This window comes from Vanellus vanellus (assembly GCF_965231255.1).
Source record: "Vanellus vanellus genome assembly, chromosome: 10".
In the NCBI taxonomy this organism is placed as follows: domain Eukaryota; kingdom Metazoa; phylum Chordata; class Aves; order Charadriiformes; family Charadriidae; genus Vanellus; species Vanellus vanellus.
Genome location: NC_138915.1, coordinates 10,035,394 through 10,053,949, shown reverse-complemented (window position 1 = coordinate 10,053,949; position 18,556 = coordinate 10,035,394). Strand labels below are relative to the sequence as shown.

The following is an 18,556-nucleotide window of genomic DNA, read 5'->3' as shown; positions in this document are numbered from 1 at the left end:
GGCCGCGCTTTCCCCTGCCCCCGCGCATCTCCCGGTACGGCTGACCCAGAGCGTTGTCCGTGCCACGTCCCCGCCACCTCTCGTGTCAGCGGGGGTCACGCTTGTTCACTCACAGGAGTTGCCTTTGGCAATTAAATTATAGGTGCCTATTTATTTTTAATTTTTTTTTTTCCTTCCTCTCCCCTACCCCCACTTCTCTTTCCCCCGCTCCGAGGGCAGCCAGGACGCTCTCAGATTATCCCGAGGCGCGAAGCCCCGCCGCTCATCCCCATCCCCATCCCCGCTGTTTCTCCTTTGCTGCAAAACTTCCCCGGGCCGGGGGGGGCTGCGAGGCTCCGCCAGATCCCGGCGGTGCTGCCGCGGCGGCTCCATGCCGCGGCTTCGGGCCGCCCCGGCTCCTCCCCTCGCGGTGTGCGAGTGAGCCTGTGTGTGAGTGTGTGTGTGGTGTGCGAGTGCCTGTGTGCCTGCGCCAGGGCCGCCGCCGCCGCCGTGCCTGCCTCTCCCAGCCAGGCAGCCAGCCGCGCCGCGCCGCGCTGCTGGCGGCGGCCGGAGCGGGCGGCGGCGGCGGCGCTCGGCGAGCCCCGGGCGGCCCCGCGGCGGGCGCCGCTGCCCATGCCGGCCGGGCAGCCCTAGCCCCGCCGGCTCGGCTCGGCTCGGCTCGGCTCTCCGCGGCGCGGCTCGGCTCGGCGCGGGGCGGGGAGGGGGCACCACTTCTCTGAGTCTCCCCACCAGATCGTTATGGACCTATTCGACTTTTTCAGGGACTGGGACTTAGAGCAGCAGTGGTAGGTTTTTTTGGGTGTGCTTTTTTTTTTTTGGTTTGGTTTGTGGTTTTGCCTTTTTTTTTTTTTTCTTCCTCCCCCCCTCCCCGTCTGTCTACCCCTCTCCTTCGAACAGCTGCCTCCTGCCTCTCCTCCCCGCTCCCGGTCCTTTAGCCTTTGTTGCGGGGCGAAGCGCCCGGTGCCCGCCGGGGAGCGGAGCCGCGCTGGGGCAGCCGCCGCCGGGGCCGACCGGCTCCAGCTCCGGCCACGCTCTGCGGCCGCGCCGCCGGCTGGGGCCGGGGCCGGGGCCGGGGCTGGGGCCGGCGGGGAGCAGCTGGCGGTCCCCCGGCTGCGGGGGGCGAAGTTGGCTGGAGGAGGAGGAGGGGGGAGAGGCAGAGGGAGCGCTGAAACGTGCCGGGGTACCGGCTGGAACGGCGGCGGCGGCAGCAGCCCCGCTCCCCGGGCAGGGACGCGGTGCGGAGGGGGCGATGCTCGGCCCGGGATCGCGGCTCCGCTGGCGGTGTGTTTGCTGCTGTCAGTGACAATGTTTCTTCCACGGGGGGAACCGCAACTGTTAGTTTTGGCGTGCGGGGCACAGTTCGGCTGCAGCCGCGGGGGCTTCTCCGGCTGTTTTTGCGGGTTTCCTCTTCTGGGTGAAGCGTGGTTGAAGTTAAGTTTTGGAAGTGGGAAGATCAGTCCCGGTGATAGTATAACAGGTCTTCCCCCCCGCCTCCCCCCGCCTCTTCCTTTTATTTTATTTATTTATTTATTTATTGAAGAGTGGAATTTTAGGTTTATACCGCTCTGCACATAGGCGCACACCTTGGAAAGGTCGGTGCATCTGTTTAAGTGTATTATAAACTTGTTACCGGCGTGAATGTTAAGGAATTTTCGATGGGTGACAAGTAGCTGGGAAAGTTAGAATTTGGATACGTATTTAGTCGCTTCCCCGGCTGGTTAATGAGATTATGCTTATTCTTTGACTGTTTTTATTTGGTCTTTCTTTACTTTTCAATTTAGCAAATATAGTTATAATTCTTTAACTACGCACGGTGAAATTCAGTGGCTGGTTACTGCTTTGTTAAATGCTTTTAGGCTGGAGCGCAGTTTGCCAAGAAAATGAGAGTCTAAAATACTGTATTTTGTGATACTAATCTCTAAATGTCACACAGATTATATGTGTGCATTTGAACCTCATGTTTTGCAGAGGGTTTACTTTACTTTGTTGATAATATAAAGGTATGTCTAGGAAAAAGATAATATATTTAGTTAATAACTATCATTTTGCCAAACGCAGTCTAACAGCTATGGTTGCAAATCCAAGATAATCAGAACCAAATACCTGTCACGTTCTATTTTACAGCAGTTTGGAGTAAATCCTTGGAACTGTAAATTACTTACACTATATCAATATTAATCTGTAAGCAGGCATTTTGGATCATGTGCACGTTTTATCAGCTCTGCATAAACCATTGTATTACATCTTTTAATAACCATGCTGTTGTTATTTAAAAGTAATAATCACAATAAAATTAGTGCTCAATTAAATATTATGCTTCTACCACACTATCTTTACTGTGCTACACTAATTTATTTTGCAGACAACTGATAACCACCGTATTACTACTCAAATAATATTTGCATACCATTTGCTTAATTTATAGTGTGGGTAACATCATTAATTTAATAGAAGCTGTTACAACCCAATATGTGGGTGTAGTTCAAATACTAAGCATATTATAGGTATTGAGTTTTAATGTTTGCTTAATAACTTACTTTCATTTGACTATGGTTTAATGTGGATTTAGAGATGTGCATTAGAAAGAAGGGAACTCTTGTGCCTCTGTTTTTCCATAAAATATGAACATATTGCCATTTGTTCTAGAAATTCCATTTGCTTGCTTTAGTACAGTGAAATTTATTTGGTTTAGTGTTTTTAGGGTCCGTGAGGAAAAAACGTTTTTACTTTGACTGTTTCAAAGTGTTTGATATCTACACAAACTCTCTGTATGGCACAGGCGTTCACACACAATTACTTATTGCAGAGATCAAGTTGGATTTAGCTTTTAATAATCCAATTAGTATCTGGACATGCACATGTATACAATACGTATGTACGTAATGTACATGTATACACAAATATTACGTGTATTTTATTTTAAGTGTAAAGATTTCTGTTTCTGACAAGTAGTTGCGTTACTTAAGGAGAGTTGAATTTACCTCTTCTATGCATAAATATGTGCGTGTGTATATATGTAATATGTTACACATGCATCATCTCTACACACCCAGAAATACATATGCTCACCCATCAGGATTGATTTATTTTTTGTCTGTGTATCCAATATGGTATGGTTACTTCATAATATTTACAAATAAGTATCTATAAAATGGTGTGTGAATCGCTGCTTCTTATTTTGAAACTGTCCTCCTTCCTGCTGTCTGTAAGCTGGCCTTTGTAAAATGTGTTTCACAAGCATTTATAAGGCAATTAGAGACCCGCTTCTGCATTCCTTGCAAACCCAAAACTTCTGCTAATCTGTGCTGCAATCGCCAAGAAGGCAAGCTCAGGCCTACAGCGTGTGTGTGGGTGTTTGTATGTATTATCTGTATGCAAAGTACAACAGAAACATAGTTAGCCTGGGAAATATATATATATATAAAACTATAGCTCAAGCAGAGATTTATTTATTTTCTTTTTTTTAAATCCAATGAAGAGGTGTGAAGGTAACACTTTTCTATGTATTGCCATTATATCAGGAAATGACTCCTCAAAAATTTTGGGCAGATGGGCAAAAATACGGGGTGTCATGTCCCGTGTCCCCCCCGTCCCCCCCCCGAGGTATGTCTTTGTGTCACTTCTTGAAATGTATTTTGTCACAAACTGACAGAGTTACAGCGTGTGCTGCCACTACATGTGTTCTTAAATTCTCACCTGGCATTCCAGATGATTAGTGGGAGCTTTGTCTTGATCCAAGCTGCAGAATCAGCCCTCAGTTTCCCACATTAGGAGAGATCACAGTAGTATAAGAATGAGGTGTTTGGTTGAACCTTCATCAAGAATGGGGTTGTGAGGGTAGTGGAATGTTGGTGCGGGTTTTTTTGGGGGGGGTAAAATGTGTAAAATAAGGCCACAGATATCCCAGTGGATGTTTTGCCAGACTTGAAAAGCTGAAAAAAACCCAAAACAATTTAAATGAATCTAAACTGTGGCTGAGGTGAAAGGGCCAAAGCTAAAGTCTGCTATGATTCCTGGATGAATAAGAAACGTTCACCTGGGCTTGCATTTAATATGAGCCAGTCTATGAGGGAGAAAGGAAGGGAGATGGATATAATGAAAAGCTTGAATGCCTGTGTGTACCAAGGGGACCACTTGCTGTTAAAAATCAAATTTCATCTTTTAAATCACTTTCCACGCTTGTCTGTGGTAACCAAGTAAATGAAATCTTGAAGTGTCCTGGGACCGTGTGGCTAGATTTGAACCTGCTTACGGAGTAAGGTGGTGCCATTAATCAGCAGCTGGGAAACAACAAAACCCAACAAAAACCCAACCACCCCAGAATATATAGCTCCTCACTAACACAAACAAAGGCAGAGAGATTCATGGTTTATGTTATATTTATTGTCGTTGGTATTAATAATTTTTAAGTCCTCCAATCTTTAAAAAAAGTGGAAGTGGAGAAAATACTTAGCGGGGAAAATGCATATTGAGGTATATGAAATAAAACCTGGCAGAGGGAAATAAGATCAGCAGGTATGAGTATCGTTGGAGCTGTGTGGTGGTTGTGATGGGGAAGACTTCTCGCTGCAGAGAAACAGCCTCTCATTTTTTTTTTTTTTCTTTTTTATATTATGTATCACAAGTAGCCTAATTACTGCAAAACCAGCAAACTGCCAGTTATACAGGAAGAGGCTTAAACTCACTAAACTGTTATATAAATAGAAAGTTCAAAGGTCTGTTTGTGGCTGACAAAGCTGAGAACAGGCCATCTGTGGGCCAGGTTCCTCTCCTGTATGACTGCAGAAGCGTACCGCACGCCACAGCAGCGCGTACTTAGTCCTCAACCTGGAGGGGGTCATCCTGCTCTCCAGACAAAGGTGAACTGTTTCAGTTCCAGCCATGGGTATTTCCCCTTCTTCGCCCACCTTCCCCCTTGCCTGGTGCCTCTGCAGAAGACCTTCTCGGTTACTGTTCTTTCACCAGTGTCTGTAATAGCTGGCTAAATGAAAACTCTTCTGAATGTGGAAACAGTGTTGTGTTTCTGATGGGAATGTGTGAAATAGATTAAATAGGCTCTTTGGGAATTAGATTGATTTTTTTTTTTTTTTTTTTTAATTTTTTTGGGGGGTGATGGTGAGAGTATTAGTATAGGGGAAAGTCACATTTTGAATGGATTTCTGTAAGGTTTTTCTCCCCCTCCCTTTCTTCTCCTTGAGAAATATTACAGTTGAATTGCAGTTACTTTTTGGATTTGTATTACAGACATCCCCGAGTAATTATTTGAAAACGCTTCATTTTCAATTTGCTTTGAAAGTGTAAATGGATAGATTGTGTGGCTGCGGGTGGGTGGGTGAGGAGGATTAGATGCTGTCAAAACATGCAGCTGAGAAAGACCAAAAATAGTCTTGGGCCAAAACCTGTAGTTGACGTACATCCTGATTTAGTAATTCTTCCCTGGTTGATATTGAACTCCATGGAGTGCAAATCTTTAAAGAATTTGGCCGTTTACAAACATTAAGCTCACATCTATCCTATGAGGCAAAATTACAATCAGTTTAACAGCATTTGAATTGTTTTCCTAATGATTCATTCAAGAATTTAATGACTTTTAAAATATACAAATTGGGATGGAGAGTAGATACTTCAACTACTGTTCAGCTGTTCAGAAGCCAGACAGAACTTCAGAGCATTTAAGCACTTTGTACATGAATGCCAATTATATTGTTTGGGATTTTCTTTTTGAGTAAAAGAGGGTGTTATGATGCAGGTCCTTCAGTCAAGCAGAATTATTCCCTTTATCCGTCTGACAAGACTGTCACTGCAACCTGGAATTTAACTAAATAATTTAAGGGGAAAATGTTACTTTCTGTAAAGTATTAAGTTAAATAAGTATACTAAATGATCTCTGAAAAAATGCTTGGACCTTGTTGGTCTTTATGAGCTTCTTAGGACAGAGATAGTGTGCTCCAGCATTGTGGAAGGAGTGCTGTGATGCTTTTTGTGGTATGAGGCCCAAATTCTCTTTTTATCGGAGTTAAGCAAAATTCCCATCATAAGAGATGGGACAAAATTGCTTCTAAGATTTAAAAAAATCTCGAGGACCTTAACATAGCAGGGTTGATAGACAGGTATGTAGTTTTAAGCACACAGGCAGTCCTATTGAAACAGCTCAGATTATTTCAAGTTCAGTTTTACTGAAATGGGTTCTTGATCACTCCCAAAATGTATGACATGTTTTACTAATGACTAAACCCCATGTTTTTGGTAATGGAAACTGATGTTATTTTGGACTGTGTAATATACATCCATTTGCCTGAAGTCTATGAGCAGTTTTACGTAGTTGCACAAGTAACTGGGCAGCCAGAAATAATGCAAATATTCAATCTTATTTAAAAAAAAAATGGAAGAATTGTAGGAAATATTTTACACACTGTACCCATGAAGTATGTGGAATAAGCATCTAAGCAGGTAGACCTCATCCTGTATTTCCCTGGTGCCTTTGGTTTGAAGTAATGGAATTTTGTTGTGTAGCGGACTTGAAGGATTGGGCTCCTGGATGCTTGTTAAACGTATATGATCAATAAATACCATAAAATACCCATGTCTTCCTCCAACTTGAGCCTGAGCCAGTAGCCAGTGATATCAATGGGGATGCTCCCAATTGACTTCAGAGTGTACTGGATTTGACCCTGTTTTGTCCAAAAGGCGGACTTCATGAAATGTGGAGCAGCTCTCCAGTGACCAGGATCAGCAAGGCCCTTTGCACACACCTAATACTATGCATGTGGAAAAACTCCACAGAGCCCAATTCTGAACCTGTCTAATTCAAATTTACTGCCTTTCTTTTGAGAAGAAAGAAAAGAAAAATGGAGGGGAAAGCTTGAATCTTTTCTCTTGGTTGCAGTTTACAGAATAGATTTTATAAAGCCATCAAACGTCTATTAACGCTGAAAACTGCAACTGTGCCACAGCTCTGGATTTTGCAATGTTAAGAGTTCTTTCTTAAGCATTGAAAAAGAAGATAGTCAATCCAGTAATACGTCATGTTAGTATAACCTTCCAGACCACTCGTAATATAATGTAGTCAGGAAGTCACGACAGTGACTCAAAAAGACAGCTCTTCCATTCTTTTATTGTTACTGAATGATCTATATTGATGCTTTGTAATCAAAATATTTGTTAAATTGTTCTAATAGCTTTGGTCAGAGGTCAGAAGGTACGTTACTCCTGACTAATGGACAAGTGCAGAGATAAAAAATGAGAGGAAGGATGGCAATGTGCACGTCAGTAGCTTTTCAGCTCCATTTTGAGTAACTTCTAATGACACAGTTTGACCAGAGATTCTCACAAAGGGCATGTGATATCCAGTCTGCATTTGCGAGTGAAGATTTTGGGAAATGAGCTTGGGAGTTTGTTTTCAAAAGCTCTGTACTGGAGCCTAGTCTCGCAGAAACTTGAAAATAATTGCAAGTTGCTCCTTAATTTCAGCAAGACTGCTGCTGAGTGCACTCACTACGATGGATTTACAAGGTTGGGCTTGTAGTGCTGAAAAAATAACATGGAACTAGAGAGCTGAGGTAAGGGAATAAACCAAAACTTCCTGCAGTTAACTTCCCAGCTGTTAGAAACTGCTTTATCATGAAGAGGCTGTTTTTTAACTTGTACGTAGCAGAGCCACACCGTAAATTATTACGACTGTTAAACAAAGGTCTAGTCAGTAGTCTCTTCTTCTGTAAAACTTTATATCACATTTTAATGACATTTTATGAATGTGTTCAAATCAAGCCACTGAGAGAAGAAAACTTAGTTGTGGAATTTCTTTTCTTTATGTGACCTCAGCAGTTAATCTGTGGCTTTTTATGGGAGATTATCGATGCAGCCTTGTTCCAGGTGATTTGAAATGGTGAGGTTTAAGGAGAGTGGGAGATGATACCACAATTGGAAAGTGATTTTCATTGTAGGTGACACAGGGAATAGGGCAATGCCATTTACTATGTACAGTGTCTTGTTTAGTGAGGAACTGTAGTCAGCAATTCATATTCCTGACTCAGATGCTGCATGGTGCTACCAGTTATAGTAAGACATGAATAGCCCACTCATAATTATGTGTTTTTATAGGGGTGGAGTATTAGCAACCAGTAAAAAAGAGAACAAGATAGAGCACCAAGTTAAAAATCACTCAGTTGTTCCTTTGACAAGTATTATAATAGCTATTTTTTATCGCTGTGGGTGTACATGACGTTGTGGAATAAGTAAATTCGGTAGCTCTACATTGCTTTCAGTGCCTGGGGCTCAAACCTGCAGAGGTCTTACTACTGAGACTAGTGTTTTTTCCTCATGACACTTTGCATTGGCTATTGTCGGGATTTGACCATAGTTGAAAAGTTTTCTTGGTCATTCAAGTGTATGATAGGTGATAGTATCTGTATCCTACAAAGTGAGAGACACCTATAAGTAAGACTGGGTAAAAACAGAGCAGTACTTGGTGGCTTGTGGTCTGTGCCGAGAAGGTGGCTTCAAAATAGAATGTTTTTCATCTAAAATATTTTTAGGTCTGAGGGTAACAATCCATTATGTAGATCTACTTATTCTTTTTTTCATCCTTTACTGTATCACTGGTTTAGGTCAAGATCTCATTTGTTATGAAAAAAGCAAACAACTGTCAGTAGACAAAAGCAAATGCATGGCTTTAAATACAAAATCAGGAAATACAAAATGTCATTAAGGTTGCCAGTTCCCATTTATTTTAGTCTCTTGTCATGAGGGAAACTAAGATCCTGCAGTAATACAGTGTTTAGGTGAGTCTGTTTCTATGCTGCTGTCAGTAGCCATGCTTATATTGTATGTATAACGTAGTATTCAAGGCTTGGAAGAATATATTCCTGTTGATTGTGGACCTCTTTGTCTGCACAGAGGGTAGCGTGAGAGATGATTTGAGGGGGCTTAATTTCAGAAGGTTGCACGCTTCTTAGGTCCCCGTCCTGAACTCTCAGGTGAGCCACCCGTGGCTTGGGGTAGGCAATTCACGTATCAAAACTTTGGGCTGCTCTTTTGAATGCGGGAGTGATTTTTCTTCCAGTTTCTTTCCTGTAGAACAATGGAATGACATTCTTCCTGGTGTTTCCTATGAAGAATAATGATGAGGAATTATCTTCTCTGTCTACAAGTGTTTAAAAACTCATTAGTTAGGGTCCCTGAAAGAATTCCAATACAAGTCAGTGGGTGTGGTGAAGCTGATTGTAATGGGAAGCGGACTGGGCCCTGGGGCTGGTGGTCAGCGGGGAGGCAGAGCTGTAAAGAATACTGTGCATATGCTATAGTAAGCATTTTCATAGATCTCCTCTGTGGGAGAGGACAATGGCTGTGGAGCTCATATTTACTCAAAAAGCAGTCCTTTGATTTTCATGGCCTTATGCTTCGTTGCACATTGGAAGGCCCATTTGTCTTCACCAGGCCTTTGAAGAGGGATAGGTGAAGGGGCTGAGGCGTTGGCCGGTGGCTGAGGGTCGCGGTTGCTTGGTGAAGGAGCCAAGTTGCCTTGCTTGTTTCGGTAATACTTGGCAAAAATGTTGTCGTCCTTTTTAACTTTGCTAAACCAAGGTGAGCATGTATTTAGGAACAGAACATGGATTCTCTTAGTGGCTCTGCCACTGGCTGCCTTACTGCCTTTGGAAAGTCACTTGGTGTCTGTCAAAGTAGGGTAATGATATTTACATCTTTGGTAATTTGTCTTTTTTTTTTTTTTTTTTTTTTTTTTTTTTTTTTGTTCAGGCATGGGAGAGAGAGGCCAGCTGTGTAGTTACCTTTATCTGGTGTTTCTGTTCACTTTTTTTATCTTCCTGGGGGTCAGCTGGCAACTATTTTTGACATTTTCTCTACTCTGAACTTCACTCTAGCTATATAGTCCTTAACTAGCTTGCTTGTACTGCGTTTCCTACAAGAAAAGCAAACAGTGCTGATGCAGATTGTCTATGGCATAGCTTATGCATTGAGATCCTGTGTCAAATGGTCAAATGCAACTTTTGTGCTGATGATATCAGACCCACTTTTAGAAAAACGGGATGGTAGTTCTGGCCACAGACCTTTTGAAGCAATGTTGATTTATGTCTCTGCTTTACCTCCTTTTGTAAAGTGAGAAGAATAACATCTCAGAATTTTCCTGGTAGACTGAGGTATTTTGCAGAGAAGTTGTCATCATTACCCCTTTTTATGCATGGGGGAATGGAAAGAGAGGAGCGAAGCGACCTGCAGGACTAGCCGTTGGTCAGGACTGCTGTCAGCTGAGTTCCAGTTCATTGCTTGCCCACTCTGATGGGTATATTTTCCTATTCTACAGGGGTGTGATGAGGTTAAGTCCCTTAATGTTTATGAATGTTTATGGTGATAGAGCAAGACAGGAACCTAGGCAGATATATTAGTAGGGAAAAGGCAAGCCCATAAAGAGAAACGGTGGGATTTGGGCAGAGCATATCTTCAAGAAAAGGTAATCAAAGCAGAGAAACTCTTCTGAAGGGCAGGATTTATTTACAGTGTGCATATTTGATATAATTTACTGTGCTTTCAGCTGGACAGTGAAGGCCATGGACCTTTTGGAGACAGAACGGTCTTGTTACTCCAGAAGACTTGTCATTTCCCGGGTCTTACAGAAAAGCTTTGTATATGCAGCTGTAGCTTAAGTAAACGTCATGTCTTGGATGCTTCACTGAATAGTACATCCACTCTTTTTCAGAAGCATTGTTGGTCTTTGAGCCAGCTGCCTTTGTTTCTAGCAGACCGCTGCTTTGTTGGTTAACCCTGGGCATGTGTTTTCTTCACATATGTTATTAGACAGAACATATTTTCTATTTATACCACTTGGGGATACAAATTACTGCATTGCGTTTAGCAAGCACTAGGAAGAGTACATCTTTGTGATGTAAAAAAAACTAAATATGGAGGCAAAATTTTATTCAAAGTTCCTTTCTTTCAAGGTTCAAGGGAAAACAGGCAGCAAAAGCAGTTGATGGTCTTCATTTTTATGTCCCAGAAAAGCAGGAGGTATTTGCACATATGTGTTTTAATAGATTATGTTTGTGGAATTTGGTTCTGAAATTAACAATGGGCTTTTGAAGAAGGGAATGAATTTTGATGAAATCCTGTGTATCATTTTAAGGCAGTTAGGGAGATTATTAGTAGCGTACATACTTAGACGTATTGTCTTCGTGGCTTTGATAATTGTCTGTGGGCCAGTAAAGTTGCACTAGAGGACTGAGCCGAAGGCCACTGCAGCCTGTTGAAGTTTTTCATTGATTTAGTAAACTCTAAAACATGTTTAGCCAGAGCTTCCTTGGCTTTCTCACTCCATTTCTGGACAAGATGACCTTTACCTACTCTGTGGTAGAGCTCCAGAAATATTATGCAATCTATTGTGATATTTTTGTTTCTGCTCAGTCTTTCCCTCTCTCTCTAAAAAGCCCTTGCCCAAACTGACTGTTCTTTAATGTGCACGTAGAGGGGTCATCGATAAGGAAACATAATTCAAGAGGGTTTTGATATTTATGTAGGAAAACACCTGTGTGCTCATTCAGAAGCATACAGCCCTATCATCAGGACATTGAGCACGTTTGGATCGTAAACCATGACTAGGTGTTACCCTCATCAGGATAATAAATAATACACTTTCCTGTCACTTCACTCTGCCTGGTTCTTTCCCCGTTACCCAAGACAAGCTGTTGCGTGAGAATTTTGCCTGGTTGTAGGCTGCTCATGAATCTTGCAGTACATGACATGCAGATATCTAACAAACATGACTAGAAACTGCATAAAATACACAGACATAACATAGAAGTCTCATATTTGAAAACACATTAGAGCTCCACAAATAACCTGACGTCTAGAAGGCTTTCTTCTCCCCTGTATCCATAACCAAGAGTATTCTGCTAGCTGCATTTCAACCAGATCAGGGTTATTTTAGATTTTGAAATGATTCTCACTTATTTAAACTCACACAATCTGCCTGAAAATTCAGCTTCAATGATAAAGTCTCATCAAAAAATTGAGGCAAGATAGAATGTTTGGTTAAGATTTAATATCTTTCTAACTAATTATAATGCAGTGTCAATATATGCTCTAATATCTGTGGAAAGAAAAGGAACATAAATGATACAGTTCCATTGTACTAGGTCTTTTGTAAACAATTAATGGTTAGGTGGATGTCTGAAGCAAGGGTGAGAGAATTGATAAACCTATTCCAAAGGGCTTGAAAAGTTGAAGTGAATTCTAAATGTAGATTAGGAGCAAATGATGACAGCCAAGCCAGCATTACCTCAGTTGATTAATTTATAAGGATACTGGTCAATGATTTTAACCAACAGCTATGCATAGTAGAATCCTAATGGGATCTGTCTGTTAAGATTACATAAAGTAGAGCATTTGATTTATTTCATAGCTTTCCAACGCTCCACTTTAACTTCATACAAATAATGCATTAGTCACACTGGATAAAATGGCGTATTGAATAAAGTTGTGATTTTGTCTGCTTCTTATAATCTGATTTTTATAAAGGATTAAATCTGTTTTAGTAGTTTATTCATATCATAAAAGAGATTGTCGGTTGAATGAAATCTTTACATCTGCCACTTTCTATCTCATTAGAAAAGACAGTAACATAAAGTTCCTCATTTCCTCCCAGTCTGTTTTATCCCCTGGTGTGTCTGAGTGTGTATATCTTCTGTACGTGTTTGTGTATTATAATGTCAGTGTGTTTTCGAAGTTGTGGTTAAGACTGCGTCACAGCTTTGGGCGGGGGGGGGGGTAATACGAGGGCTTATAAATGTTATGGCAAAGAAGATACCCAGCCAGGAACAAATGGGAGATGCGGCAAAGGGTGACTGTCAAAAATCGGAAAATACTGGCTTCTAGCGGCGTGGCCACATGGGCCTGCATTGCCGGATTCAGCAAGCTATTTAAGTACACGCAGTACTTCACTGTGAGTACGCCTTCGTCAGTGGACGCAAGTGCGTGCTTAATGATAAGCGCATGTTGACTTACGGCTGATTTAAAAGGACATGAAGGTTGGGCATTCCTCTGAACTTAAATGTGAATTGTCAGTTGTGATCAAACTGTCCAACTGTCATTCATCTGTCACGGTTCCAGTGGTTTTTAAAACATTCTTCTAATTCAAGTGCATGGTTGTTGGTTTTAAGCTAAATATTTAATGCGAAATTACAATTTAGGCATTTTTGTCCATTTTTGCCAGAACATTGGCTTATTGTTTGTGTATTTTGTTCCTGTTGTTTAAATGTGTGTGTCATTGGCAGGATGCTGCTGTTACGGTTGGCAGTTGTTTTCACCTAACCTTTAAAGAGCAGCGGATGATCATTTCGTAGATGTTTTCTTATTTGTAGTTAAGGTTCTTGCCATTTCTATTTAATGCCATTAAGTGTTTAGGGCCAAACCTTGTCTAAAGAACATGAGGTTCTCTTGATTTCTGATGTGGAGCAGAGAGGCAGTATCCAGCTCTTTTAGTTGCCTTTTTAGTCAGAAAAGCAGATTCTGAGGATCTCAGTTCTCCCTTCTGAGGACTTGCTGAGGATGAAACTTCTTCATTCACGTTTTCATTTGTTGATACATGTTGCAGTTTTACTGGCTGTGGCATTTCAATCTTGGCTCCTTTTCCCACATACTTTGAATCAGTAGGAGTATTTTGATATAAAATGTGTAGTCAGGCTCTTCTGTAGAGCAGGGGAGCCACTTGCAAGCTTCAGGTGCAAAGGTGGTGGGAGCGGCTGTAGCGCCTGGGTGGGCAGGGGGCTTCTGCTGGGCTCTGCCCTTGCGGGGGACCTTGGGTTGCCCAGGTCTTAGTGCGGGATTATACCCATTTGATTCCCAGTGCAGGACTGGGGCTGTCTCTGACTCCAGCAAACTCCTCCGACAAGACTTTACGAATCGCATCTTGTTCATCAGCCCACTTTGTTTTAGCAGAAGTGACAATGGGACCCGTCTCTTTGCTCTGCGCTGGCCATTTTCTCTGCAGCAGCGATGCACTCGCTGACTGAGCTGTACAGTCGCAGCTGAGTCATTTTTTGCTTAAATTGTGTTTGTTACTGAAATTGAGGAAAAAAACCCTTTACTTGTCACAAGTTTTTGGTTGTGAGTACATTCCCATGACGCAGAACGCTCCTGGAAAGGGCAGTAATGTTTGTTGAGGTGGGAATATACCCTAGGTTGTAGGTTTTGGGGCCAAATCCGACGAGCATGCATGGGTTGTTTTGCTGTGAGGGCAAGTAGTTTCCATTTGGCATTACTGAATGAACAGTGCCCTCTTCCTCAGCTAAATTTAAGTATCCTCTGCAGCAGGTTTACCCACACACATGGAGGAGCTCTCACATCTCTGACCTTTCTGTAAGAATGGGTAGTCATAAGAAGCAGACACAGCTCCAGCGGCACTGGAGGAGGTGGACATTGCAGGTGTCTCGGGAGCCGTCCCAAATCGCCCTCATCCCCAGCAAACCTGGCCTGTTGGAGCGGCACGTGGCTGGAGCACACGTCTGTCACTGCTATTGGAGAATGTCAAAACCTGGAGTCTTCTGCGTGCACAACTACTGAAATATGGAAGTTTTCGTCAGCTTTCTCATATACGTAGTAGCATAATTTCAGGGGTGGAAACCAAGTGCTGGTTACGTACGGTTCCAGTTGCTATTTGAGAACGTAAGCTGATTCTGGACCCACAGTTTCCTAATACACTGAGGACTAATGCAACCTTCTAACGCTCGGTTAACAAATTATCCTGTGAGATGGTTATGTCAATAAGACACAGCATAAGTATTTAAATATGAAAGAGCAGTGCCACACTGTTCATTTTCTGTGAGGAGTACTGACTGTATCTCTGAATAAACAGACAACAGCCTTTTATGGGAGATTTTTGTTGTATTTTATTTGGCAGCTGTTTGTCTTACTAGGAATTCTTCAATAGTATTTATTGTATTTTGTGCTGGTAGGGGGGAGAGCCAAAGCAGAATCTGAGCAGTTTTACTTGCTTTACTCATGAACAATAGGAAAATATTGCTGTATTAATTACTGTTGTGCTTTATTGGCAAAAATAAAGAGATCCTATAATATGAAATTGCTAATATAAGAAAGGCTTTGATTTTCTCATTAGCACAGGATATTTTGCATCTGTTCTGGTTCACGAGTGCATTGTCGGCACTTAAATAATAATAATGACTCAGTAATGAATAAGAATAACAACAAATAGGCATGTGAGTATGCAGGCAGTCAGGCACCCTCCGGTGTTTATCAGTAGGTTGGTTTTGGAGGTCTTGCAAAATGAGCTGTTCCCATATGCCCGTTCAGATTTTCTTAGATCATTGCACAGACCGGAGATTCATTTCGCTGCTGGCATGGCTGGGTTATATACAAGCACTTTTTTCATTGTGTGTCAGGAGTAAAGTGTTAAAGTTGACACTTGAAATGGAAAATGTATGTTTCTTCCACTTAGAAACATTTAAGTCGCCATTTTTGCTCTGTTCTGGTTTTTTCCTTTTTTTTTTTTTTTTGGTGTGAATAGAGTCTTAAGTATCTCATTGTTTTGAATTCGTGAAAATATCAGAGCTCTGCGTTATTCTGTCGGTCTTTCAAGTATGGTCTTAAAAATGTAGCCTGGAAACACCTTTACTACAGTTTGTATCAAATTGTCCCCGCTTCTGTAGTTACTATTACAAAACCAGATAATGCTAAACTAACGTTAGCGGTCTGTCTTGAACATAGAAAAATCTAGGAATCTATAATTAAGATTCAAGTTCTGATTTTACTTTTAGTTTACAGCACTGTCTCACCCTTTGTGAAGTCACCTGCCTGCCTGTATAATATGCCACGTGGTACAATTTATGGATTTCACTTTTTCCAGGGCTTACCTAGTGTTGAATAGTTAAGAACAGTGGTAAGCGAAGGATAGCACAATACTCCCTTTATTGCTAAAGCAGTGGCTAATTTCATCAAAGAATGTTAACTTTTAGCCTTATTCTCAAAATAATTGGGACTAATGATGTGGCTTAATGGCTCTGAATTTAAGAGAAAAGGAAAATGCTTAGTTCAAGTTGGGGGGAAAAAAATCGGCAATTATGCTTTTAGTTACTATTTTCTTAAAACACTACTCTGCATTGTAAATTATACCTCTATGACCCTGCAGCTCAAGAGAAAGTCACAAAAACGCGTGTGTGTGTATAAACAATGATCTGGAATTTGACAATTCTTGTCAAAATACTTAAAGTTCTGGGCTGACAGGTGAGAGTGCATCTTCTGTGTGAAGGGTCTAAATTGTACCTGCCATTTAATGCCATTAAAAGACTATCTTAAAAACAATTACCAAAAAGTGGTCTTATTGATTGCTCTGAGCGATATTTCCTTTAAGAAGTCTGCATGAGTTAATGTGTGCCTTAACAGTATCTATGAAGCAAAGGAAAGCAAAAGTGAATTTTTTTTTGTGCTTTTTGATTAAAATTGTTTTTTGGTCCAACAGTCTTTAACTGTAATGGCACAAACCTTACAATACATGCATGGTTAAAATAAAACAGCAAGGGAGGAATAAAAAAAAATCAAATAAAAAACAAAACAAAACAAAACAAAAAACCCCAACCTTCCCCTCCAACTAAAACAGTTTAGCCCTGGATAAGCCAAAAGAAATTGGTAAAGCAAGTAGTTTATCAGCACATGACCCGTAAAGTACTTAAAATGATCTGTGAATGGAAGCTACCCTAAGTCTGCTTCTTGTCACGGTAATTTGTCTGGCTTAAGGGCAAAGTAAGTGGGTCTCCTTGGCGGTACAAGAGAAGCAGATCACCAGGTAAGATCAGATAGGAGTCTCTGATGGTAACAACAGAACTACAACAAAGCTCTTCTTTTGACACCGTTTCTGCTGCTGTTACTGCTGTTAATAAGTGTGCTAATTAACATGAACCTGATAAGGCTTATATTAATTGACTGAACTAAATGTAAATTCTGGTTAAATAGAGAATAGTTTAATAGATGTGACAAGTGCTGGTTTGCTTAGCTGCTGTGTTAGAGTAAGGGCATTCTTCAAAACAAAATAAGTATCTGTATTTTAACCCTTAGATTTTGGGGAGGCTTTAAATGTTCAGATTTGACTTGTAAAATAGGAGAGTTTAAGATTTTCAGCATATCTTCTGCTTTTCTCCCCTGTCCTTTGGTACTTCATGCAAGGGCAATTAGTTCTTACAGTTTTTGTATTACAACAAAATCCCTGCGTAGCCATTTGTCACATATTTGCATGGCCCAGAGTGGTGTGGCCTAGCTGTTCAGTCTCTAGACACTGTTACAGTAGTAAATGTTGGATAATAAATCCCAACAAACAACCGATCTGATGGCTGTAGATGTGGAGTTCCAGTTAGAGGGCACCCTGCGTTGGGCTTTTGGGCAGAACATCTCTATCTCCCTCTACACATTTGGAAAACGGATACTGTAGTATACCCTTGGCTTTAGAGGCGGTTTTGGGCACGCCTGGTATTTGTGAAGATACTTTGAGGTCTTTCAAATATTTTTTTAAGTCCAAGCAAAACAGTATCAGTATTAAAGTGCTCTTCTTTTGCCTGAGGAGGGCAGTTCCTGAAGGGTTTAAACCCTCAGTGTTATAAGTGTAGACATGGAAATGGACATGGAAGAAACAAACATGATAAACATGGTAAATGTCACAGATGTTCTTTGGAAATGTGGAATATTTATAGTAGATTTTATGTATTCCATAATTAGGCAGTACCATTAGTGCACATGACCTCTTGATTTTTATTGTCAGGAGAGCTGTCACACAATAACACATGCTGCAGCATGTCGTTTCTCAGCTGCATTTTATTACTTCTTAAAATGTTTTAGTTCTCTTTCACCTTCTCCTTCCGGTAACCGTCATGTTGACATGCAAGGTAGACAGCTCTGGAAACCTGTGTCCTCTGCCTGTCAAGAAGCCTTGGCCAGAACGAGGTTCTTCCTCTATAGTCAGTGAGGTTCTTCCTCGGTGCTCAGGTCTGGTGCTTCCAGCAGGAAGGGGGCTATTTCAGTCCCCCTTGTTCCTGCTCTTGATGCCCACGGTAATCTGAATCACGCTTGCTAGGAACTGACTTTTGTATCGTTCTTGCAATATAATACTCTCCCTCAAAAACCACTCCCAGAACAATCTCCTACCAACCCAACAAAAGGCAAAGCTTTGTGAGGCTCGTGCAGAGTTTCGAACTCTGTAATCTCGCTGTGAATGGGGCTGGAATGGGGCCGGAGTAGTACCTCGTAGTCAGTTTTGATGCACATGGGATAAAAATAGCTGTGTGCTTTCTGCCCTGTGCATGCCACCTGTTCCAGTGAAAAGAGGAAGCCTTAGTTGCTTATAATGGCCACGAAACTAGCTGCATTTTACTGAGACATACAGGTGCAAATAACCCCCTATTTTAAAATATATAAGGTAATAAATTGGCTGTTGAGAAATTAGAATGCAGCTGGACTCATTTGCAGGGTGAGGGTGGCTAATTTCTCTGGATACTCCGTTTTCTATCAATGCGTGGTAATTACCAGACGTTACACTTTATTTTGGATT

At 41.5% G+C, this 18,556-nt stretch overlaps 1 protein-coding gene across 1 annotated transcript in view; it reads left to right on the top strand.

The window, feature by feature from the left end:
• Window positions 1-738: 738 nt before the first annotated feature.
• AFF2 (ALF transcription elongation factor 2) overlaps window positions 739-18,556 on the top strand; it is a gene marked incomplete at its 5' end in the record, with an annotated part of 339,688 nt that continues 321,870 nt past the window's right edge. The window contains one exon of the mRNA XM_082488379.1: window positions 739-785. Coding sequence (XP_082344505.1) covers window positions 739-785 — 47 coding nt within the window. The remainder of the gene's footprint in view (window positions 786-18,556) is intronic.